This window comes from Echinops telfairi, unplaced genomic scaffold, assembly GCF_000313985.2.
Source record: "Echinops telfairi isolate 266 unplaced genomic scaffold, ASM31398v2 ScPeMD7_5;HRSCAF=22, whole genome shotgun sequence".
Taxonomy (NCBI): domain Eukaryota; kingdom Metazoa; phylum Chordata; class Mammalia; order Afrosoricida; family Tenrecidae; genus Echinops; species Echinops telfairi.
In genome coordinates this window covers 39,598,285-39,623,102 of record NW_022103901.1, presented here as the reverse complement: position 1 = coordinate 39,623,102, position 24,818 = coordinate 39,598,285, and the positions used below count along the sequence as shown (strand labels likewise).

General features: G+C 52.0%; 1 protein-coding gene across 8 annotated transcripts in view; it reads right to left on the bottom strand.

Annotated features, from left to right (window-relative positions):
* CLEC16A (C-type lectin domain containing 16A) overlaps window positions 1-24,818 on the bottom strand; it is a 197,043-nt gene that overhangs the window by 145,450 nt on the left and 26,775 nt on the right. For 3 of the 8 annotated variants that reach the window (XM_045285553.1, XM_045285560.1, XM_045285573.1), the window contains exons 5-11: window positions 23,843-23,948; window positions 22,436-22,441; window positions 21,937-22,060; window positions 20,852-21,026; window positions 19,638-19,691; window positions 16,268-16,381; window positions 16,066-16,188 (exon numbers count right to left, since the gene is read on the bottom strand). In XM_045285553.1, coding sequence (XP_045141488.1) covers window positions 16,066-16,188; window positions 16,268-16,381; window positions 19,638-19,691; window positions 20,852-21,026; window positions 21,937-22,060; window positions 22,436-22,441; window positions 23,843-23,948 — 702 coding nt within the window. The remainder of the gene's footprint in view (window positions 1-16,065; window positions 16,189-16,267; window positions 16,382-19,637; window positions 19,692-20,851; window positions 21,027-21,936; window positions 22,061-22,435; window positions 22,442-23,842; window positions 23,949-24,818) is intronic. The other 5 variants (XM_045285563.1, XM_045285570.1, XM_030884398.2 and 2 more) reach the window with 3 other exon arrangements.

Here is a 24,818-nt window from a genome sequence, read left to right as displayed (position 1 = left end):
TTTTTATAATGCTCAAAACAAAACCTAATGGAAAGCCAAATTAGCATCCAAACCCAAACGTTCATTTTTATTTACCCAATTTGGAATATTCATCAACAAAATGACAGGTCAATGGAGATAGCAGCTACTGTCCAAGAGACCCAGCTAGCCTGTCACAGAGGCCAGCAGCCCAGAGCATGGAGAGGCCCAGTCCCCAAGGGCCCTGTCTGGGAGACAGCACCCATCAGAACCTGCGCAGGATGCCGGGGTACGAGACACAGTCCTGTGTGCCTCTCCTCTCCCCTGAAGGACTCGGACCCCCACCTACTGCACACTCCCAGAGAATTTCAGAGCTCCTCACACAGCAGCCAGAATCTTCCCGAAACTGTGACCAAAGACAGCCAAGAGGTCTCCGATTAGAAAGGCTACAGGGCAGGCACCTCTGGGAAGGAGAGTGCAGAATCTACCCCTTGGCTGTTTTTTCCCCTCAGAACACTGACGGGCATCTGAAAAGAGGAAGGTGCTCAAGGAGACAGATTGACACAGTGGCTCCAACAATGGGATCTATTGTGCAGCCAGATTGACACAGTGGCTCCAACAATGGGATCTATTGTGCAGCATAGGTACAATCGTGAGGATGGTGCAAGACCAGTGTTTTTTTGTTTTTGTCACATCTTTCTTTTCTTTTAAAAAAAATCATTTTATTGGGGGCTCTTATAGCTCTTATCACAATCCATACATTCATCCATTGTGTCAAGCATATTTGTACTTATGTTGCCAATAAAATTTTCAAAACATTTTCTTTCTACTTCAGCCTTGGCATCGGCTCATTCCCTCCCCAACCCTCCCTCACGAACCCTTGATCATTTATAAATTGTTTTTCTCATGTCTTACACCAACCGCTGTCTCCCTTCACCCACTTTCTTTTTTGTCCGTCGCCCTGGAGGGGGTTATATGTAGAGCATTGTGATCAGTCCCCACTTTCTGCCCCGCCTCCCCTTCCCTCCTAGATTCCCTGTGTTGCGAGCTCTGATCTGTACCAGTGTACATGCTCTGGTCTAGCCGGATTTGTAAGGTAGAATTGGGGTCATGATAGTGAGGGGGAGGAAGCATTAAAGAACTAGGGGTAAGTTGTATGTTTCATAGGTGCTATACTGTACCCTGACTGGCTCGCCTCTTCCTTGTGACCCTTCTGTAAGGAGTTGTCCAATTGTCTATAGATGGGCTTTGGGTCTCCACTCTGCACTCCCCCTCATTCACAATGATATGATTTTTTTGTTCTAGGTCTTTGGGACCATCGACACCTCATGATCACACAGGCCGGTGTGCTTCTTCCATGTGGGCTTTGTTGCTTCTCAACTAGATGGTCGCTTGTTTATCTTCAAGCCTTTAAGAACTCAGATGCTGTATCTTTTGATAGCTGGGCACCATCAGCTTTCTTTACATTTGCTTATGCAGCCGTTTTGTCTTCAGTGAGCGTGTTGGGAAGGTGAGCATTACAGAATGCTGGGTTATTAGAACAAAGTGTTCTTGTGTTGAGGGAATACTTGAGTAGAGGCCCAATGTCCATCTGCTACCTTGATATTTAACATATAAATATATGTACATACATCTATTTCCCTATCGTTATATATAAATATATTTACAGATGTACATGGCTGTATTTGGACCTCTATAAATGTCCTTTGCTCTATTTCTTTTTACTTTCCTCTTGTCCCACTATCATGTTTGGCCTTCATTCTGGTTTCAGTAATTCTTCTCAACTACATAGCCCCTGATCAAGCCCCAGGCAGACTATGGCCACCTCACCATCAATTTTAGATCCCTTGTTGTTCCCTTGTCCCTCGGTTTGTTGACACCCTCTTCCTTTTCCCAGCCTCCCCTCTCTCATGCCCCCCAGGAATCGTTGGTCCCGTTGTTTTCTCCTCCGGATTGTTTATCCCACCTATCTTATCTAGCTAGACATGCAGAGACAATAATAAGCACAAAAACAAAACAGAGTAAAACAACAAAAGAAAACAAAACCATCACAACAAAAAACCAACGACAAAAAAAGAAAAGCCTATAAATAGTTCCAGCTCTGTTTGTTGACTTTCAGGAGTGTTTTCCAGTTAAGTCTGATGAGGTGCCATGCCCTGGCCCCAAAGTCAATTTTTGGTGTTCCCCGGGGAGTTCATCACTTTGCTCCCCTTACTGCTCTGTTGCACGCCCTTAGTGTTTTGCTCCACTGTGGTGGGGTCAGATCAGGCACGATTCCCTTACTGTGTCTCCAGTGTTGTCCCCATGACACTATGTATGGGGGTCAGTGAGGGACATCATGTCTCATGGCGGGGCCAGCCCTATCAGACAGTGTTTTGTTCTGTTGTGCTATGGTTGCTAATAATCAGAACCAACTCGAGGGCACCTAACAACAATGACAACAACAACAGGCTTTGTAATATAAATAGGTTCCTGCACTGACTTGGCCTGCTTCCCCCTTTTCAGGAAAAAATCATTCCTCACCACTACCTCCACCATCCCCGCTTACCCCTCCCCACCCCTGCCCATAAGGAAAGTTTTGTGCTCTAGCCCATAATCCAGAATGAAATGCAGGCCTCTGCTTCTGCGGCCTCGTGGCCATTCTTCATATTCACTGTGCCTGTATAGGGCAGAGTAGATGCCCCTTTGGGTTTCCAAGAGTTTACATCTTTACCGGAGTAAACAGCCTCATCTTTCCCAGGAGAAGTAGGTGGGTTTGAACAGCTAACTATGGTTTGCAGCTCAATGTATATCCCACTACGGCAGTGAATTTGTTGTTGTTGGATCATTCTAGTGCCCCCTGGGGCACTTTGGAACACACTATTTTGGGGAGCAACACTGTGGAAGCATCAGCAGGACACCTGCAACCAGCACATTCTGGTGCCCTTTACCACATTAAGGTACCCCTCAGTGAGAGCATCAAAAGGGGACTGTAGACCTCAACAACGCAGGCTGTTATCTGGCCCTGAAATCATGCTAGGAGTGCATCATGAAGGCCGAGAGCTGAACGTACTGGGCTCACCTGAGGTCTGTGCCCAGCCGGCTGCTTAGTGCTGTGGGGGGAGCAGGGAAGCCCAGACGGGGACAGCAAACACTCTGGGCTGCCCTTTGAGTACCACGTGGCCTCACAAGAGCATTCAGGCTTGCCCAGGAGGACGGGTCAGGCAAAGGAATTAGTGAAGTTTGCCAGACCCAGGGGGATGGGAGGACTTCAGAGAAGTCGCTGTCGGGCATCCTGACTGGTAACAGGATCTCACCAGAACTCACCTGGGAAGAAGAGGTTGACCGTGAGAAAGCCAGGCCAGTGGCCAGCAGGAGCGGCTTGCTAGGTACACCTGGAAGAGGCTAATGGCACCCCCAACCTTTTTTATTTTAAAGATCTTAGTGACCAGTGCCATCAAGTGACTCCGACTTAGGGTCTCAGAGTGGAACTGTACTCTATAGGGTTACAATGGCTGGTTTTCTAGGAGTAGATTGCTAGGTCTTTTTCCCAAGGTGCTTCTGAATGGAATCGAACCTCCAACCTTTTGGCTAGCAGCTGAGCATGTTTGAGCTGGAGTACCCCAGGAACTTAATTTTTGGTGTTACTGTGTTGTTAGGTGCCATCTAGCTGGTTCAAATGCACAGTTACCACATGCACACCAGAAGGAGACAGCGCCCCGTCCTGCACCAGCCCCACAGTCCTTGTTATGTCTGCGCCCACTGTCGCAGGCCCTGTGTCAATCTATCTTGTTGAGGCTATTCCTCTTTTTCACTGGCTCTCTACTTGACCAGTAGGATGTCCTTCTCCAGGGACTGGTCCTGATGACACACACATCCAAAACAGCCTCTCCAAACAGCCCCTGAACCACATCGCTCAGCAAGGAGGCCATAGTGCCCAAGCCATGGCAGACTCTGTAGGGGCATCCTGCAGAGATCACTCATTGAGGGAGCCTCAAACCTCCTCAGTGGTGGAGAGTGGGCAGGGAATGAGGCTCCCGCTGGGGAGTGAGGGCATGGGGCACAGGCCCAGCCCCTCTGGGAAGAACCTTGGCTGAGTAGGGAAGGTGGGAAAGGCGGGTGGATACACCGGGCAGTAGGGCACAGGCTGTGTAGCCCCAACTCTTGTCAGAGCCTGCAGGCCTTGTCACAACAACCAGGAAGAGACAGCGTGCAGGCCTCCCTGTGTTGGAGTAGCTCTGCCGGGGCTAGAGAATCAGAAGAAAGGGGGCAGGCCATGTTGACACAAATCAGACCCAAAGCGCAGACCTACTTCCTAGCTGATGAGCCTGGCTCAGTGAGCTTTTGTGTCCCAGCCTGCGCAACAGGGACCAAGAGCTGCACTCCACACTGCCAACGGAAGAAATGGGGGTGGAGCTAAACTGTCCTTTTTAACCAGATTCTTCCTTTTCAGCTTGACTCCTTAGCTTTCACCTAGCAGCTTCCAGTTCACTGGTCTTCCTGTTTGACGGTGGGCTACACTCGGCCTCGAGGAGGTGCTCTGGGGCCGGGGAGTGGGGCAGGGAGAGCACAACACCCTCCACTGCCTGGGTGGTTCTGTCCAACAAGCCCTCTCTGGGCCTCAGTCCCCATACCCATCCAGTGGGCATTCCAGCAGCAACTCACTCACAGGCTGCTGGGGTGTCCCTTGACATAGCACTGTTTACACTTGGACAGCTCCACCACCACACACTTTCAGCGCAGACACCTAGGCCCTGAATTACTGGGAAACTGACGGACAAGGACGAGGTACCTGGGCACAGTCACTCAGCGGTGGGGTAGCCCAGCCTGCTGAGCCTCCCAGAGGGAGCAGCCCAAGTGAGCCCTGGGACAAATGCTCAGAGAGTTCAGGTGGCCCTCTGACCTGACAGTGACTAGGCCATCCACAACATGCCATCACTTTACACGTCTGCCTTCTACACATGGAGTCAGAGGGGGTGCAGTGGCCCAGCTGGGCACCAAACATAGCCAGTGGTGCCGCAGCACTTGGCTCTGAGCCTGCCTGCAATAACTGGAGAGGCTCGAGTCTCCTCATTCCACAACGAGGTAATCAGCACACAGACAACTGACCGGATAAGGGCCAGGGTGACAGATGGCTACATGTGCTACACACCAAGCAGCCAGTCCTCTGGGGCTGCCGAACTAGAACCCAAGGCTACCAGAGTGCATGATCACAGCCTGCACGGAGGATGTTTGAAACCTAGTAGGTGGGCGGCCACTTCTGTTAACGAGACCCATGATGGCAGCACCCCCAGGAACATCTTGGCTGCAGAGACATCAACCAAGGACGTGCCCATTTAGCCAGAACCTTGACAGCCTCCAGTGTGCGCACGTGTGCTCAGTACCTCAGCTTTGCAACAAACAGCTGTCAAGATGTTAAAGGGGCCCTGGTGGTGCAGCAGGCTAAGCGCTGGGCTGCTAACCAGAAGATTGGTAGTTCAAACCCATCAGCTGCTTCATCGGAAGAATTTGAGGCTCTCTCCTCCCCATCAAGATGTATGGTCTCAGAGACCCTAAGGAGTGGATCTGCTCTATCCTAGGGGGTCACTGTGAGCCAACACTGACTTGATGATGGTGGATTTATCGTAATTTACTCTTAGACAGCAACCCCTGGGGTGCTGTTAAGTCTTCGGGAGACCAGCTTCAGCTCCCTGGCCTTCTCTAGCTCAGAGACCACCTGCCCTGTGCTCTGCAACACCCAGTACCATTCCCTGGCCCTTGACCAGCAGTGGATGTTTGTGGGATGAACTGATTGCATAATATTCATGAGCATCTAAAATGCCTCTCCAAAGTAAGGACTCCAAAGAAAGTTTCACAACTTGAAGTGGAAAGGAAGCCTAGGAGACCAAACTAGAGGAAAGGACAATGCAATTGCCATGAAAGGAGTTGAAAACAGGAGGAGGGGTGCCAGAGTTACAGGCAGCAGGTAAATCCTGGTCTGGAACAGAGCTCTTCCAGTAGATGCATAGTTGAATAGGTGTGGGTGGAAAGAGGAAGTACACCCACAGACATACAGGCTGACAGGTATCTGTACAGGAGTATTTATCTTTGCTGCAAACATGTGACTGTGGAAGAGCATAACAGGGGCAACGCTATGAACACTAATCATACACACACAAACCCTGGAAGGGATGAGCTACTGGGCCTGGGGGCTCAGGGCCACCGTCTCCAAGGACTGCAAGGTCAATTGATATAACAGCCCACAAAGACAATGTTCTCCAGGCTGCTGCATGGAGCAGTGACAGGGGTCTTAAAAGCTGGTGAGTGACATCTATTGGTACAATTATTGGTCTCACCCTGTCCAGAGAAAATAAAGTGATGATAAATCAAAGAGATAAAAACAATTAACCAATGGACCACATGAACATAAATCTTCACACCTTTGAGACCAGAAGAAGTAGATGGTGCCCAGCTACCACTACTACTACAGAAGGGATTGTTTTTGAAGGTCCTGGACAGAGTGGGGGGAAAGTGTGGACATAAACTAGAAAACATAGGCTTACTGCTCAGTTAGAGAGACACATAGGAACCCAAGACAGCCTCCCTCAGTCACCATTCTGGAACACCGTCTGGAATGGAGCTCATCCCCATGACGTGGTTTTCAGTCCAACAACACACAGCTCTGGATGGGAACACCAACACATTGCAAGGTGGGCACATGCCCGAGAAAAAGCAAGCAGGTGAGGTTGAGTGGGGCAGCACTCACCAAGGACAAAGTACAGGAGGGATAGAAAAGGAGCAATGGAGACGGGGAGGAAGTGGGGTAACTGATGTTAGGGGGTTGGGGATTGTGAGAATAGCAATGAAGTAGACTAAATGTGTATGAATGTTAAATTTAAAACCGATGCCCTCCTACGTAAAGCCATCCATCACAATAAACTTTTTGAAACTTAAGTAAAATGCCTCTTCAATTAGAAGGAAGAAAGGTCCAAAAAAAGCACCTTACCCTTGCTCATGCAATCAAGCTCATGCTTGGTACTTCTTCATGAAGACTGTTCTCTAAAGAACATGTCTCAAGCATCGCTGGAACTGGTTGTCATGGCAGAAATGAAGTGATGTTAAGGCCTGGCATGGAGGCAGCATGGGGCCTGGGGTTGGCCACCAACTAGCCCCATAAATGGGCAACAACAGGCCACCATACCACCTCCTAGAGCCTCAGTTTCCTCAGGCAGGACTCTGAGTTAATGTAGGCATTAAAGGAGAGTCTTGATAGAAGCAGTTTGCATCTATAGTGAATGGGCTCATTTCTTTGCTTTGCCCACGAAGCTTTCAGATCTGTGGAAGGCCTGGCTGGGGGTCCCCAGGCACAGGCCAGTGTTCCCTGGAGGCGAGTTTGAGGCTCCTCCCCCAACCCTTGCTGTCATCATTTCAGCTGGAGCACCTTTAGGGGCAGGAGTCGACCCACGTATCTGGCAAGAAGACCAGGCTTTCTGCTTGAGGACTGGGCTGACCAAGACTGGCTGACCTTGTCTCATGAGGGCTCAATTAGTGCTTGGGTCGCATTGAGGCCATAAAGCTACAAACTCCAAATCTAGAGACACATTATTCCAAGACAACCATTATTGACTGTGGGAAATTGAGGAATGGGAAGTGTATACAGACAAATTCTCTGTGCTCATGATTAAAGAAGCCTGGGAGGCCTTCACATCTGAGTTGGAGAGGAGTCCCAGTGTTACCTTAATGATACCTCTTACAAGCACACAGCTGACTTACTATGCAGCTGGCAGCCCTATCGATAGGAGCAGACATGTTTCTATTGTTCTCCTGACTCATGGGACTCCTGACCCCCTCTACCTTCCCCCAGCATTGGTGTTAGGTTACACCCCCAATGAGCTCCGGACATCTAGGTTAGGACACTGCCCACCTTGTTATGTATGTGGGTGTCTGTAATTAGGACGGCTTGAATGTCCTGAGACTATATAAATTGGTGAAAGAATACGAGGGGGTATCCCCCCAAAAGAAGGTTTCCCCCCCCCCCGAAGCTATTTATTTAAAATTTTTTACAAAACAACCTTATCACCTTCAAAGTACTCTCGATTATACTTAATACATTTGTCAAATCTGTGATTCCATTCTGGGAAACATTTTTTAAACTCATCTGTTTGGATGGCTGATAGCACCTCCCTCGTTACTCTCTTCACCTCTTCTATGTCCTCAAATCACTGTCCTTTCATGTCCCTCTTCATTTGTGGAAACAAAAAGAAGTCGCACGGAGGTGAGGTCAGGTGAGTAAGATGCGTGGGGCAAGACAGGCATACTGTCTTTTGCCAAAAACTGGTGCACTGAGATGGCTGTGTGATGAGCAGGTACATTGTCATGATGGTAAAATTGGGCCTTTTTGGGTCACACATTGTTACCTTCTCAGAACCTCTAAATAGAAAGCTTTGTGAACAGTCTGAGCTGGTGGAACGAACTCCAAATGCATTGCTAGTCAACATTTTCATCCGTTCGGGAAGTTGACGGAAGTCCAGAATGAGGTCTGTCATCAATTGACACTTCACCATTTTTGAAATGAGAAAACCACTTGCACACTCAAGTCTTTCCCACAGCACTGTCTTTGTAAGCTGTGTTCAACATCACAAGAGTTTCTGTGGCATTTTTCCCTGAGCAGGAAACTAAATTTCACAGCTGTGCGCTATTCTCTGAAATCGGCCATCACAAAAAACAAGGTTCAAGGGAAATTGCTTTCATAAAAAAATTCGCTGTGACTAATTCACTGTGACCAGAGAGAACCTTCCCAGGTGACACCACTGGGTGCACTAAGTCAGAGCTTGCCAAGAGGGAAAAATGTGTACTATGAAAGCTCCGCCCAGCAGAGCTTTTTACCTTTTTTTCGGGGGGTGGGTGGGGAGGAGGGGAATATCTCATACATTCTCTCTCTCTCTCCCCCCAATCTGGCTACATGGAAGAGGTGAGTACCCTAAACTTTTATTTATTCCTTTCAATTATATGATCATCCTTAGGACCCCATCTGGCTGTGGGCTGGTTCCCAGTTTCCATGGGAACCACACTGTGCATGGGGGCTGCAAGGGAGGCCAAGCCTGCCTCAGTCAGTGAAAATACCTATGTCTTTGGGCCCCGCTCCTTCCTGACTTCTCTCCCACTGTTTTCCGTTGCCACGTGGCCCTGACCATCAACTTTCACAATGGCTGGTGTTTCAGTCCCAAGGGCCCTCCCTACATGACTGATGGTGCTCACTACCTCACTGTCCTTCTAATCTTTGTGTACGTCACTTCCCCACTGAGGCTCATCCAAGTCGCAACACAGAGAAGGGCACCCACACACTCTCCCTTCTCTGCTTCACCACTGTTGGGCCAAAGCTTCCTGCTCAAATGTGCTAACTGGTCACTCGTCACCCACTGTCCCCTGCTACTCCCCTAGAAGGGAAGGTTTAGAGCTCAGGGCTCTTTGCTCTGGGCCCTGGTGTCACAACAGTGCCTACAACAGGGCCTGGCACACAGTGCATGGTTCACAATTCTCTGATAGTAAAAGACATGATATGGACCCAGCTTAATGGACTCTGGGCCTGGTATAAACCCGAGTCCAAAAGGGGCAGAGAGCCTGGCAGTGGAAGCTAAGGGAGCCTCTGAGAGAGCGATGAGAAGGGATGGGTGCTTCTCTTTCTGCTCCTCGGCTTCACGGCCTGATTTCACGGAAATCTGGAAGGAGCCCTGCTGGCATCGTGGTTATGCGTTGGGCTGCAAACTGCAAGGCCAGCAGTTCAGAACCACCATGCACGCCTCAAGAGAAAGATGAAGCTTGGAATCCTTTAAAGAGCTGCAGTCTCAAGAGACCTGTGACCCCCAGGGGCCGTTCTACCTTTTCCTAAAGAGTCGCTGTGAGTCAGAATTGACTTGCTACCAGTAAGTTTGGAAGAAGTCACAGAGGGAAGGCCAGTACGGAGGGGAGGGCCTGTCAGCATGTACTCAGGATGTAGCTCCTACCCCACAGCAGCCTCCAGGTAGAGCCTTCTCCTGGGACCCATACCTGCCCACTGCTCTTCCCTGCTGGCTCCTTCTCAGTGGTCCCAGGGCCCCTGGCTTCTCTAGCCCTTGTGTTTGGTGCACCTCTGCCCCATGGAGTCACAGTCCTCGGACATCAGCTGACTAGTCTCCCCTTCTGCCCTGGCAGAAGAGGAGAGGAGATCATTCTGCTCCCTATCTCATGGACAGTGGCTGGCTAGCATCGTCCACAATGTGACTGTCCTCAGCACTGTCTCTGACCCATCAACTGCACTTATCTGTGAGCCAGCGCCACCACTCGCACACCTCAGTGGGTCACTACGGTGCCCTGAAGGGAGAGCAGATGGGACAGACGGTGACAGCCACATGCCCAGGGGACAAGCAGACCGAGCTGTCATCTGATGAAGGATCTTGACGTACATAAGTCTCTCTCTTCTGTGTTCTCAGGCAAAGCGCCCCCGCTTGCAGGGAGCAGAAAGTGAGTGTGTTGAGCTGGCCCTGATGACCTGAGGCTTTGCCGGGGAAGGCAGGGTCCCTGAAGGACACGGGAGCATGGGAGGATGCCTGAGCCCATCTAGTTAAAGCCCAGGCTGGAAGGACAGCCTGCAGTAGCAGCAGTGGGGCCCTGCGCCAGTGGACAGGGTCTAGTGGGTCCAGTGCAGCCTGGGCTCTGCAGAGGGGCTCCACGTGGGGTGGCAGGGGGTATGCTGAGAAAGAGGGGGTATGCTCACTCTTTTGGCTCCTCAGGGAATCTTCAAGCAAAACTGGAGCCTGGAGTCCACAAAGAGATGGTCTGTGACCTTGTTAGGGGACAAACTGGCCTCCCCTACCCCAAAATGCCCCAGTCCTCATTCTCAACCCAGAGCCAGAGGCTACATAGACACCTGTTGGCTGGCTAAGTGTCTGCATTGCCCAGAGATGGACGTGGGGGTCAGTTGAGTCAGAGGATGCAGAACTAAGAGGGACAGTCCTCTGCCAATGATGGTCATGCTTGATGTTAGAGCGGCAGCTGCAGCCAGAGTTCCTAGTCAAGAACTCGGAGACTAACCGAAAGGTTGGCTGTTCAAAGCCACTCGGAAGCCCCTCAGAAAAAAGGTCTGGTGAGCTACTTCTGAAAAACAGAAACCCTGGACGCCCTCAGCACCCAGCTCTGTGCTGGCCCTGCTATAGCATCCTCCCATGGGCGTCAGACCTCAGATGAGCTTACCAGCCCTAAAAGGCAGAACCCAGAATGAGTGTTCGGCCACCTTGGAAACGGAGGTGCTCATCATCACAGCATCTAATATTTAAACTTGTGATGTGTCTGAGACATCATGGTGGTTCAGGAGGTTAAGCACTAGGCTGAAAGCTGACAGGTCAGTTCGAGCCCACTAGCTGCTCCAAAAGCTATGCTGGTCTGCTCCTGTGAAAACATTCACTCTTGGAAGCCCAAAGGGGACCCTTGCCTATCCTGGAGGGTGGGGTGGGGGTGGTTGCTAATGTGAGTTGGGACAGATTGGCAACAGTGGGTGTGATGTGTGCTGCTCCCTGGAATAATCACCTTTACAAAAGACCAAACCCAGTGCTGTCAAGTCCACCACCAATCACAGCAAGCCTGCAGGATATTTCAGACCAGCTCCATGGGGTTTCGAGACTATCTGCCCCGTCATTCTCCCTTTGAACAGTTAGGGAACTGGAGCCTCATCACTGTGCCAGCAGGGCTGCAAGGAATAACCCCTTTACACTGTATTTGATTTTCCCACAAGCCTAGGGGGAAGTTGTCTCTCTCCCCTTTAGAGTGGAGAAACATGTTCTTATCCTGGGCAGATCAGGAGCCAGGCTTGGAGCCTCTATGGACTGGCCCCAGAGGCCACCCTCCCAGCAGCGCCTGTGCCAGCATCCGGTGGAACTCAAGAGCATGAGCAGCAGTGACCCTCCAACGAGCCTTTTCCCGGCCCCCGCCTCTGAGCCCAAGCGACAGTGGCCCATGAGGTCCCCGCTCTGAGAAGCCCCGAGAGCACTTCGGGAGACCTGCGTCCCTGCAGAGAACATTCCTGTGGTCCACCCCACAGGGGCTCTCATGCACAGAGCTCTCCTAGACAGCCTTCCAACACACACACACACACACACACACACACACACCGGGGACCGTGGCTTCCCTGGGAACAGAAGCACCCCTAAGTTCTCAGTCCAGGCACACCACAGGTGTCTGCTACAGAATGAGGGAGAAAGTCCACCACTGTCACCCAAGGAGAAGAAAACCTCCCTTCAGAGAAAGCACCTCTAGGCAATGCTGCAGATGCCCTAGTCTGATGTCCGCATCCACTCTGCCTGGGGACTGGTGCTGGCGGTTTCAGAGCTAGGGCTCTCTTCCTCGCTTTCCCCAGACAAGAAGCTCAAGGTGCTCGGGTCAGGGCCCCAGCAGAGCTGATCCCAAGGAGGGAACTACACGAGGCGAAAGCACAGACACTGGCCTAACCACACTGCTGGGCTTCCAATTTACCCCAATCACAGCCCGCCCCAGTGGCTCTGTCGGTCGCCCCCTCTGCTTTGCGCTCTTCAATTTTGGTTTGGTTTTGTGAAAGGGCTGCTGGTAAGAATGAAGCAATGCCAGGAACTTATCTACAGATGACGGGAAGGGAAAAGTAGGTTAAGACAGACCAAGAAACTTAAAACAGGTCTGTGCAAACCACATCTGAGTTAGACAGGAAACAAAGGGTGACTGTTCTGCTCCCAGGGAAGGAAGGCAGCCTCACCGTGACTATTGTCAAACAAGGCACAGGCAGGAGTCACCTTGCACGCTTCCTGAATTTCAAGGGTGGCTGCCAGAATACAATGAGGCTCTATTTTGATGCCTGGGCAATGGCAGTAGCTGGAAGCTGAAAACGGGCATGGTCACCTGGCTGGCATCCCTTCCCTCAAAACATGCTCCCTTTAGATGTTAGCCCCAGGGTGTGCTTGTGCCCCACAGGCAATGTGTGTGGGACCTTCAGCCCAGAGAAAAGCCCCTGGAGCCAGAGAGGGTGTCCTTCCCGCTCACTGTGCTCAAGGGAAGTGGGTGCCCAGAGTGGTGTCAGGTGCCATGGAGACGATCGCCCCTCCCCCGGGGATCGAGCAGAACTGAGGTTCCCTCAGCCGCCATCCTTATGGGAGCAGACCACCCTGGAGCCTCTGGGGGAGTTCTCACTGCCAGCCTCCCATTGCCAGCCACATACTTAACTGGCGCACCCCAGGACTCCTTCAGAGACCAGCACACCCTTCTGCAGTGCACTGTGAGCGAGCGAGTGAGCACTGGGTACCAGCATCCCCATCCTGCATGGCAGGTCGGCCTGCAGGGAGATGCAAGTTGGCATTGGGCAAACAGGGTGAGGACCCACAGGCTCTCTCAGCAGCCTTTCTAACAACTGCCTGCAAATCCACCATCATTGCAAAGAAACAGCTATACAGGCGCAAACCCCAGAGACCAAATGATATCTGGGCCTGCTTCCTAGAGGACCAAGGCACCTTCAGCTGAAGGAGGGTGCCCAGGAAGACTGCCATAGACATTCTTAGGCGCTATCATGGGATCTTGAGAAGTCCGGGGACAAAGGGTAGTACAAAAGGATGCAGTGCGTGGCACACCGTTGGTTACTACTATATGTATCATATAAGGAGCTCTGGTGGTGCAGCAGGTAAGTGCTAGCTGACAGACTGGCAATTCAAACCCACCCAGAGGCTCTGTGGAGAATGGGTTGGAGATCTTCTATGAGGGCCTCACTGCTCTGTGCTGTGGGGTCATGATGGGTTGGAACGGACTCAACAGGCCTGACTGTGACAGTGGGAGCCAGTGGCAGGCTGGGGAGACAGTTAAGTGTAGGGATGGGCTCACGCCTTGGTGGAAGGGGACTGACACTGCAATACTCCCTGCAGGGTCCTAAGTACACTGGGATCAGATTCCCAGCCACCACCACCACCACCCCTGCCCCACCACACCTACTCCTGTGCCACAGCCTCCATTTCCACCGCCGATGACCAATAACCCACCTACACACATGTGAGAACCGTGCTTGAGAGGTCTAAGGGCCAGGTTGCATTCTGTCTGGCTAGGCACGATAACCCCCTCAATGACCAAACTGTTTTCTGCTTTAAACTTTTTATTGATACTACGTATATTCAGTAATGGAAGGCATACTGAAATCCAGGGGAAACAGTTTTTGAGGAATTAGGGATTGTGTATATCATTATATGGGACACATAGGTCCCAAGTGGGCCCTGGTGGAAGAATTGATGGTCTGAAGGCCATGTGTTCACATTCCTGCAGTTACTCGGGTAGCATGTACTACAATTGGGATGGCAGGTGCCCGAGACACCTGAGAGGCTAGAAATGTGGGTGGGTGATGTACATCTCACAGGTCACTAAGGGTTAAATATGATTTTTTTTCTCACCCTCACCAACAGCCCTGTGAGTCCAGCTGCCTCTCTCTGTTCTGAAGGGGTGAAAGAATATGCCCAAGGCTGCCCAGAAGGCAGGGTGCTTGGCGGCTAAGGCAGCATGCCTCACCCTGCATTCACCTCACCTGAGCTGGCCTCTCGCAGGCACCATAGGGAGCCACCCCAGGTACAAACGGACCAACTCCACATTTTTCGACTGAAACATGTCAAAACACGCACCCCAGAGGAAATCTGTCCTACCCATGCTGTCTACTCACAGGTGAGTTCCCCCCACCCCCACTGCTCCTTCCTTTGATTTTCTATCAGGTTACTCCAAAAGTCTCATGGGAAAACAGCACTGCAAGCTAAGGGGGCTTTTCTGAAGGCCTCCCACCCCTGCCCATCTATCTGACATGTCTCTCCCTCCCACTTGACAGGAAAGCTCCACTGAGACAAAGATGTCCTATCTTTTTGTCCATTCTGAGAACCAGTATGCCCCATGCCTGACCCAGAGAAAGAACTTAGGCAATGCTTGTTGAATGAATCAGTAATGGGATAGGCCAGACAGTGGCGGCGAAGAGGCCCCATTCCATTTAGTTGAACCAGCGCTGCCACCACCAAGACAGAGCATTTCCGGGAACCCTTTCAGGGACTTGAACAGAGCACTCTCCTGAATAACAAACGGCACTACCAAACCACTGTATTCCATGGGCACCTCTAGTAATAGTGCTCCTGCAAAGACTGCTCCCTGCGGCCTGCATTCCACCTGCTTCCTCACCTGTGTGGGGGGTTCTGCCACAGACCCTGGCTGCCTTTGTCTAAACGAGCGGTTCTCAACCTGTGGGTCTCGACCCCTTTGGGGGATCAAACGACCCTTTCACAGGGGTTGCCTGATTCTTAATAGTAGCAAAATTACAGTAATGAAGTAGCAACGAAAATAATGTTATGGGAGGAGGGGTCACCACAATATGAGGAACTATATTAAAGAATCGAGGCATTAGGAAGGTTGAGAACCACTGGTGTAAACGCTCTGTTCACTGCGGCAGTGGCTACAATGACAGGCAAGGTGCCCGTCCTCAGGGGCTCAGAGAGAATGAGGCCGTGGACCGAGGAAGGGCTCAGGTATGAAGACACAAACATGGGGGGGTTAGGTTGTATTCCGGTGGCCTATAGCTCACGACACATGTTAGGGATGGTGGAGGAGTACTGGAAGAGACTCTGGGGGTCAGACTGGGCCAGCCTCCAGAGACCCCATCTCCTGCGAGTCCTGCAATGTACAAAGTGCAACCTGTAGCCTTGGGCAGACCCAGCTCCTGGAAACTTACATGTAGGGATATTTTACATGATAATGAAGACTTTGATCTACTCTGTAACAGGTGAAGACCAACGGGACTGCCTCAGTGTTCCCACAGAACAAAACAGGCCAGAGAGGAATAGCTCACTAAGGATGCACAGGACCTAACTGGCCACAAGCCCCACCACTCCTATGCTCTCACCAAGCCAGCTTCACGCAGCACTGCTCCCCGCCAGCCTCGGGAGAGGAGTGTGTGAGCCACTGTATGTATCAAACACTTTCCAACACGCTCTCTCACTCTGTCCCCCTGACGCTGGCTCACAGAATCGAACTCTGACATCAGAGTGGTAGGGTCTGCTCTGCAGCAGGCCATCCACCAAATGCACTGTCACTTCTTTATCCCAGATAACCCTGGGTGCAAATGACAGGACTCTGGTTACAAACCCTTCCAGTGGATTCCCACTCCTTGGTGCCCCGCCGTGCGTCAGACAGGAACTGTGCTCCACACACTGTTCTGTTCCCAGGGGGCTGAGCTGCTGCGGCATCACCGTCACTGTGTGAGCTGGGCTGAGCACAGGTTTCTCATTTTAGAGAGGAGACACACAGTTAACAAAACAAGCAAGGGCCTGCAGAGCTCAGGACTTACAGTATTTCTCTGAACATCCTGCTCAGTCTTGACGTGTATCTCAGATGGATCACCGTTCAGAATGACCTCAGCAAGTGAGTTTACCAGGGGTGCATGATGTATAATTAGGAAGACCTGATGAAAAGAAGAGACAGGACTCCGATTACAGTGTGCACGTTCCCGTCCTCGGTCTGAAAGTGCCGTGCTGGGTGACAGGGAGGAGCCATCAGTGACAGAAACTCAAAAGAGAGAGCTACATGGAGAAGAAACGTTGCCATTGTCCCTTCTGAGATGCGTCCCTCCCGCAGACCTGCAGGCACTGCCCGTTTGGCCCGTGGCTCTGCACCGGAAAAAAGGCTCATTGCATGGAGACCATCCCTCATGGCTGGCTGAAACCAAATCCGGCCGAAATGGAGCAACACGGGAAAGGAACAGTCAAACCAAGCCGCTCCCGCCTTTCCACAGGCATTTTCCCGTCAAATTCAATTAGGATAAGGCCGGAAGGCACCATCCCAAACTGTAGTTCTCAGGGAACCAGGCTGGGCAGTCTTGTTTCAATCAAGGGCTTGGCAAAGGGAACAGGCTCTGACCTCTGTGGTGGGATTCAGCACAGTGCCGGGTCCCACGGCGCTGTGAGAGGTGTGAAACTGTGGGGCAGGAAAGCCACACATGCTAGGGACAGACCGAGCCTCGCCAGAACACCCTCAGAAAGCACTAGCTTGCCAGCGACACCACCCTGTTGCCTAATATTTGCAGGCACGCAGAGCTGCCTCAGACACACCTGCTGCTTCATTCTCAAGCACAAAGGCAACACAGTGTCGAAGGGTGTGTGGTTTATATGCGGAGGGGGTGTGTACTCTGTATTTGCTTCCACATGCACAAAAGAGGGGCTCTTGACCTAGTACAACTGACATCTGGGCCTGATGACTCTCTTGCTGCAGGGCTGTGCTGTACAAAACAGAGGGTTTAGCAGCACCCGGCCTCCGTCCATTCGATCCCAGTGACACTCCCTCGCCTTGCTGGTCAACCCAAATCATCTCCAGACACAGCCCAAGGGCCCCGGGGGTGGAGTTCACATGAGAACCATTGGTGTGGAGAACCTCTGGGAGGACACAGGAGGAGGCTGGACCTGCAGTTGTCCCTGAGGAACCAATAACTACAGTTGTCTCTGGGAGACCTGTACCTAGAGTTGTTTGTCCCTGGAGAACCTGTATTTGGGGTTGTCTCTGAGAACCTGTGATCTCAGTTGTTTCTGGAGGGAGAAACAAGCAGACAGGCCAAGATTGGGAAAGAAACTTGATTTTCACCCGTTTCCACTTTGTTTTAAAACTATTTTTCACTAACAACACCAAAAAGGACGTTTTTTTTGTTATAAACCCATCCAGGCAGAAACCTGGTTGGGGACCCTGGTGGCTTCCATGCAGTGGGTCAGGCTCCTGGGCTAGGGGGAGACTACTCTCGCTGTCATTCTGCACAGCAGCGTAGCGTAAACACGTCACATGTTCACAAAATAAACACAAATGAAATGAGCTGCTGACCCCATAGCCAAGGATGGCACCTCCCTAAAACAAAACACATGTGCTTCTAAAATTCCCCAGGACATGTCCTCTAGAATGCAGATGCTGGTGACTCCTCTTAAATCCAGAGGGCGTCACACCTCACGTGACCACAAAACAAACCTCCATATCACTGAGTCCACTCATTCCAGCAACACTCAGGCCTCCTGGCCAGCCCCACAGCACTCGGTGGGGTGAGCACCCATGCGGCCTGGCAGACAGAAGCGAGGCGTGCCTGTGGGTGCGCCCAGTGCCGTCTAGCATCTCTCTGCAGACAGGCAGCTGTGCTGGGAGGGCACGGCCAACCGGGGCTGTGGAAATGTCTTCAGGCCATGCTACCTGCCCATTCTCTGTCCTGCCCACATCAAGCTTCCTGGTTCTGCAGTTAGGGTTACGACACCCTGTGGGCCTGTTTCACTTTACGGTGGTGCGATGCAGCAGCGCACAGTGGCTTTCAGAACATGGAGCGACACCCAGTTTTAGTTTTTGTACAGTCAAGAAACAGTTCAATATAACTCAATGGAAATGGGGCGGGGGAAGAGGAGTGGGAGTGCAGATTGGGCCGCTAACTGAAGTGTCAGCAGTTCAAGCCCACCAGCCGCTCCGCAGGAGAAAGATGAGGTTATCTGCTCCTATGAAGATTTACAGTCTCGTGGGTGTGATTTTGGTTTATCATGCAAGTTGGAGGAATATGGACTTATAAGCTACATTTTCAGAGAGACACTGACACATGAACTGGATGCATGAACTACTGGTCTCTGAGGAAGAAAAGAAGAGAAGGCGTTCCACAAGAAGGCCTGGGCCCCTCCCCTCAAGAGCCAGTGTGCGGGGCTGGCAGCTGAGTCCCGAGGGAGCCTCAAGAGGAAAGGGCCTGGAGGGTGCTTCCACAGGATTCCTGTGACTGCACAGCTGCTCTGGCCAGCCCGGCTACACGCCCAGAATGTACAGCAGGAGCTGCTGGCAGAAGCAGGGGTTGTGCTGGGCTCTGCCACACAGAGGGGCATTCAGAAAGAGCCCTGAGTAGACTTGGGATGTGAAAGTGTCCAGGCCATGCCGGGCCCGGGCAGACTACCCCCTGGGAGAAGTCTGAGCAGCCTGTCTTCTTGGGCCAACTGGAGAGAGCCCCACCCCTGCCTCACAGCAGCCCAGGGTGGAGGTAGAGCGGCCTGCTTGGATCAAAGCAAAGAAACCCCTGTGCCATTGCCGAGGCGGAAACCCAGCTCTGCGCAAACGTCTGACCACTTGACAGTCTAAGGAGATGGCCAGAGACCTTAATAAAAATATTTTCACAGTTATGTAACGGGGTCGCCATGGAGCTTTCCCTTCTTGTAAATACTGCATAATGATGAGAAGGAATCCGCTTGTTTAAGCAGAGGAGGCGAACAAAGTGGCTCAAGACGCTGATTGGGGAGCTGAGGCTGTGACAAGATATCTTCCAGAAGGTAGCCGGGAACAGAGCCATGGCAGAAAGCCTTGAAAATGGCCTCCTTAAAGGACGCGTGTGAGACAGGTGGTGGTGCCTGACCCCTCTGCATGCTCAGGGTCCTGCGGGTCGGGGCTGGTTTCCAGATGCCGTGTGTCAGACTCACACAGATCAGCTCTCCAAGGTACGGAGCTGGCACTCCCTACTCTGTCCACCATCACCGTGGGGTCACCACCTACCTCTGGTGGGCGGCGAGCCAACGCAACTTCCCTTTCTGCTCATGGTTCCTATTTCTCAACTGGGGGCCCCAGAGCAGGCAGGCGGGCACCGTGGCCTGGGAGATTTCTGAGTGGCAGCAGTGCTCTGAGGTGGCTCCTGCTGGGGTGGGGACCCAGGGCAGGGGAGAACGTACCTGGGAGAGAAGGTAGAGAGACACGGGCAGGCTGATTTTCGGGCGCTCTCCTCCCTGGAGACAATTGGGGGTGAGAGAGAAATCCACGTCAGGTGAGTGAACCACACAGATAGATATGCGAGCTCTGTGTGAACGAGGGGTACCCGGGACCCACCCTGCTCGGTGATCCGGGCTTCCTCGTCCGTGCAGCAGCATGTGCAAGGCTGCTGTCGGCCCACCTGAATCCCTCATACTGACCTGAGCAAAAAGCGTGCTCCCTAAATTCCCAAGACTGTGAGTGTCCCCAGGTGTAGGGCACAGGGGGCCCTGTTCTCAGGAAAGGCATGCAACATAGACAGGCCTGAGTTTGTAGTGAGTGCCTGGTGTTTTCCAGCCTTCTTCTGACAGCCTCAGAGGTCAACTGCCATGCCCAAGGTTACAGCAAGGAAATGGAAGGTCTGAGTGCCCAGGTCTCCAGCTTTGTGCCCCATGCCTAGCCCCAGTGCTGCTTTGGAGGGGGAGGGGTCTAATGAGGACTGCCGTGGCTTTACTTACTTATTTATTTTTAGTGAGAATCCCCGTGTTTCATCTCCAAAGAGCAAGCCTTTGGGATACATATGGGGCTTGAAGCCTCTGGCTCTGCCCTGCCCTCCTCAGGGGCTCGCTCTCTTCCTCTGTGGCCCCACCCTGACCCCTGTGCCCCAGGAGCCACTGGGAAGCACCACCTCCGGCCTGGAGCAGCAATTCTCAGAGAGGGAGTCTGGGGCCACCTGCTCTGAATCGCCTGGGGCAGGTGACAGTTGCAGCTTCCCGGTCCCACCCAGGCCCTCCGGAGCAGAGTCCTGACAGGCCCAGAGTCTCCACAGCACCCCTCAAGGGCTGGCTGGAGGCTGGACGTCACTGCCCTGCGCCTGCTGCTAAGTGTCCATGGTCTCCTTTCTAGCTTAGAGCAAGTGTGGCTGCTGGCTGGACCTGCCGCAAGTCAATCAGCTCGGGCAGCCACCAGGAATAGAAACCCCTCAGAGGAAGTCCGCACACAAACCCCAAACCCACATGCCGAGGGGGGCCTGTTTCCTTCTGATGTCAGTCGTCCGCTTCTGTCATTCGCTTTCAGTCTGGGTGCACGTGCACGTGTGTGCACACACACCACTATCTCACACATGCTCACGCACACCATCTCACATGCACGCTTTCTCGTGCACTGGCCCCCTGGACCCGTAGGCCCAGCCCCTCACTTTGTCCTGGTGTTCCAGCGAGCACACGTAGAGTGGCAGGAAGAGCCTGTTGAGCAGGTGGTCGGTGAGCACGTCGTTGAGGAACTCGCAGTTGATGATGAGGATGTCATTGAGATAGTGCAGGTGGTCCAGGTGCTCAGCTACCAGGTCGCTCAGTTTCCCCCGATTCCGGTGCCTACCGGGAGAAGAGGCCTTAGTTGGAAGTTAGTGCCCAGAGCCCTCGGGCTAAAAAAGCAGTGGCCAGTGACTCAGGTCACCAGAGGTGTGCAGGCTGTCCCAAGGCCTGAGTGGTGGGAAACACGATGAGAACGCAGAGGTCTGCTACAGTGCAGTTCAGTGGGCTGTAGGGGGACCCCACCCTAGAGAGGGCTCAGTACCACTCACCCCATCACAGTAAAAAAAGAAATAGTGTAAACAAAGCAAAAATCAGGGGTATGGCTCCCTGCAAGCCATTGCACAAGAGTAGCCACTAGCCAATGTGGCAAAATTCTCCTGATTCTCAAGATGAGCCCTATTAATGGAGGAGTAACTCTCGGGTAATTGAAGCGCTCTAGCAGCGTTCAGAGAGCAGTGCGCTCAGAGGCATCCTCCCCCCTGGCCCTAAGCACAGTACACCTGCCCAGCCTAGCCCCAGGTGTCTGTCTCCTCACAGCTCAGCGAGGACCCTCGGAAAGAAACCTCTTTCCACCCAGGACCTCAAATGGCCGGTGGTCACTGTTGCCCCACCCCCACTGCCATCTCTCTGGAAAAGAACAATCTAGCAGATAAGCCAGGTGGCTTGTAGCTTTATTTGTTTGATTTTCGTCCACGGGTGTTGGGGTGTGGCACACCGACTGACCACAGACCTCGATCAGGAGCACCTGACTTATTATCAACTTCCCACTAGTACAAATAGGCGGCTAGAGCTTTCTCGAGTGTAAGTCCATACTCTACCTTCACACAGGTGGAAAATTTTGTTTGCATGTTTATGCTTCCTCACTGAAAATGGATCCTCCCTGATCACTCTATCTGCTCAGCACCCAGGGGATAGGGGGAGGGTATGTGTGTGTGTGCGCGCGCGCGCGTGCGCAAGTGCAATCACTCACTCCTCGTCCGTCTGCACACAGTTGTCCAGCTCAATCACGTGACTCCCGATGAACCACACCAAGTTGGAGAAGTAAGGAACAGCTGTTTTGTCCCTGATGTAGTGCAACATGGCCTGGTTATCCACTGAGAAAATCCACAAGGGGGAGGAGGAGGAGAAAGTGACGTTACAAAAACACTAAATAAATAAAGACTTGGGGAAGTTTAAAAATAACAACAACAACAAAAAAAAAACAGAGAAAAAGTTCTCTCCTCTCATCCTGAATCTTTGCTATCTTTCCTGGAAACATTTGGAAATGTTCATCATAGCCACACAATTCTACTTATCAAAGGCTGTTCTGATGCAGTGTGTTACCAAGAAGAAAATATGTTCCTTGGGCTACACATTAACAAACAGTGCATTAAAATGCCTACGGTCAAAGCCACCACTCTCTAGCCCACTGCCCACACTGACAAATAAGGATCAATTCAGAAAGCTGAGAGCAGAGGTTAATAACTTACATGACACTGGAATAAGGAACACGGGACTCGTCATTGGAGGAAGGGCAAAAACAGACAACAGTTAAGAGGGTTAGAAACGGAGATGGTGAGACAGGTGCTCAGAGGGCTAGGAGCGAGGGCAGGAGGCATCTAAACAGAAACAGACAGGTTAGGAGAGAGCAAGGTACCCCAGAGAGGGTGGGCCCGGCGTGCAGGCTGAGCAGTCCAGTGTGTGGACTGCTGAACACCTGAACACGTTTGCATGCTAAGAAGGCAGCTTCTTGGGCAAGCTACCCCATTAAAAATGTGAGCAGCTAGCCTTTCTCCCAACCCCCCTCAACGAAGCCCATCAAAGTCAATGAACAGACATCTCTGAGAGCCACACTTGGCCATAAGGACCTGGGCTTTCGACCTCAGGGTGGGCTGAGAATGACCCTTTAATTGTAATGGGACCCCAGAACTCCACTGGAGTGAAGACCACCAAATAACACCTCCACCCCACCCCCTCCCCCACTCAACATGTGCTGAACCAAGGCTCTGGATCCCTGAAAGGGCGGTGACCTCAGGGGTCCTGCCCTAACTAGGCAGAGAGCGTCCTGGGGAGGCCTTGAAACTCCTTTTTGGGACCTGGGGTCCAGCTGGCCTTGGGGGTCCCCGCACTGGGAGGCCCCGGGGAGGTTTTCTCCTGGAGCCAACTTTTGTGGGATTAAGTAGCTCTCCAAATAGGAGGGACTCATTTGTGCTGGGCTTTCAGAAGACAACACTGCCCCCTGCCGATTGTGCCATGAATGGCCTTCATGTATTAAAAACCAAAACCGCACTGCCTTGGGGCGGATTTTGACTCTTTACACCCCTACATCCAGCGCCTGAGGTTGTAACGCTTTTCGGGGCAGACAGTCTCCTCTGTCTTGTAGGAGCAGGTGGGTTTGCACTGCCAACCTTGGAATCAGCAGTCCAGGGCAAAGCTTTTCTTCCTACTTTAAGAGAAATAGCCCCTAGCTTTTTTGACGTGTATTTTATAAGCTGAAACACCAAATCAAAACCCAACCTCTACCAGGCAACTCCCCTCCCTTAAGGACAGTGCAGCCAGGTGAGCTGGTGCACAATGGGCTGGGACCGCCTTCTTCTGAGTCTCACTGGCCGCTATGCCACCCCTTGTTTGAGGAAGGTGTTTGTGCTCTTCTCAGACAAGTCCCCACCTCACACAGGCTCCCCATGGGCTCTGGCTTTCAAGGGTTTTGCCTCACAGCACGGTCACCTCAAACCTCACACGTGCTCTCCCAGGACCCCATGCCGCCTCTCAGCAGCAAGGAGAATTTAACTCAAGGCACCTTGTGTGTCAGGTGGAATATGCTTGGCACTAGGCATCCAGGGCTTCTACTACATTATCCCCCTGCTGGTTTCCAGAAAGAAAGGGGGTTTACTTACCTTTGTACACATTCAAAGTTATGGTTCTGACAGCAATTCTAACCATGCTTTCAGGATGATTAAAAAATTTGATGGCTTCTGTATACAGGGCAAAGTCGTTAGTGTGCTAAAACACAAAAACAAATCGGAAATGAGTTAACAGCCCCAACAAGGGATCTGCCCTAGTCCACCCCAGCTTGCCAGATTCTGAAACCCAATGCTACCAACAGGAACCCTGATTCGGTGAGTGAGGCCCAGAGGGGAATATAGGAAGCGGGTGCTGTGTGAAGATCCTGCTTGGAGGCGAGGCCGTGGGCAAAACAAGCACGGGTTCCCCAAAAGATATAAAAGGCCTGGGTTCATAATGCGCTCCCTGCCTGCCCTGGGAGTTGTTTGACGGGGCATTTCTAAGGTCGTCCTCATCTATAAGCCTAGGGACAATGGCTGCTCTGTAGAGATCAGCATGAAGTAAGGTCAGTCAGGTTCAGCCCTTCCACTGGGGCCTGATCTCGAATAAGCACTCACACTGACGGACGTGGTTGGCAAGAAATGCTCTCAACCAGTAACAGGCCAGCGTGTGAGTTGCATGAAATGTGAAGTATCTATTGGCTATTATGGGAACATTGTCAGGGAAGATGCGAGCTCCAGGAATTTTATGATACTTAAAAAGGGGCTGTCAGGACAGTTCCAAAAAGTCCGCCTGAGCCTCAGGGCAAGGTCCACAGGCCTGGGCTCTCTTGCCTGCTGCCCTCTTGTGGCCAATCCTGCCAGAGCGCTTGGGATGTGACCCAGTTTGGGAAGAAGGGGGCTCTTCTGTTATGCCAACGAGGCCATGCTGAGCTAGAAACTCAAAACCTCACTGCCATTGGTTCATTCTGATTCATGGGCACCTAGGATGGGCCCTAAACCCAGTCACTCCTGTGTCACACGACCAGCAGATGACACACACATACACACACACACACACACACACACACACACACACACACACACACAC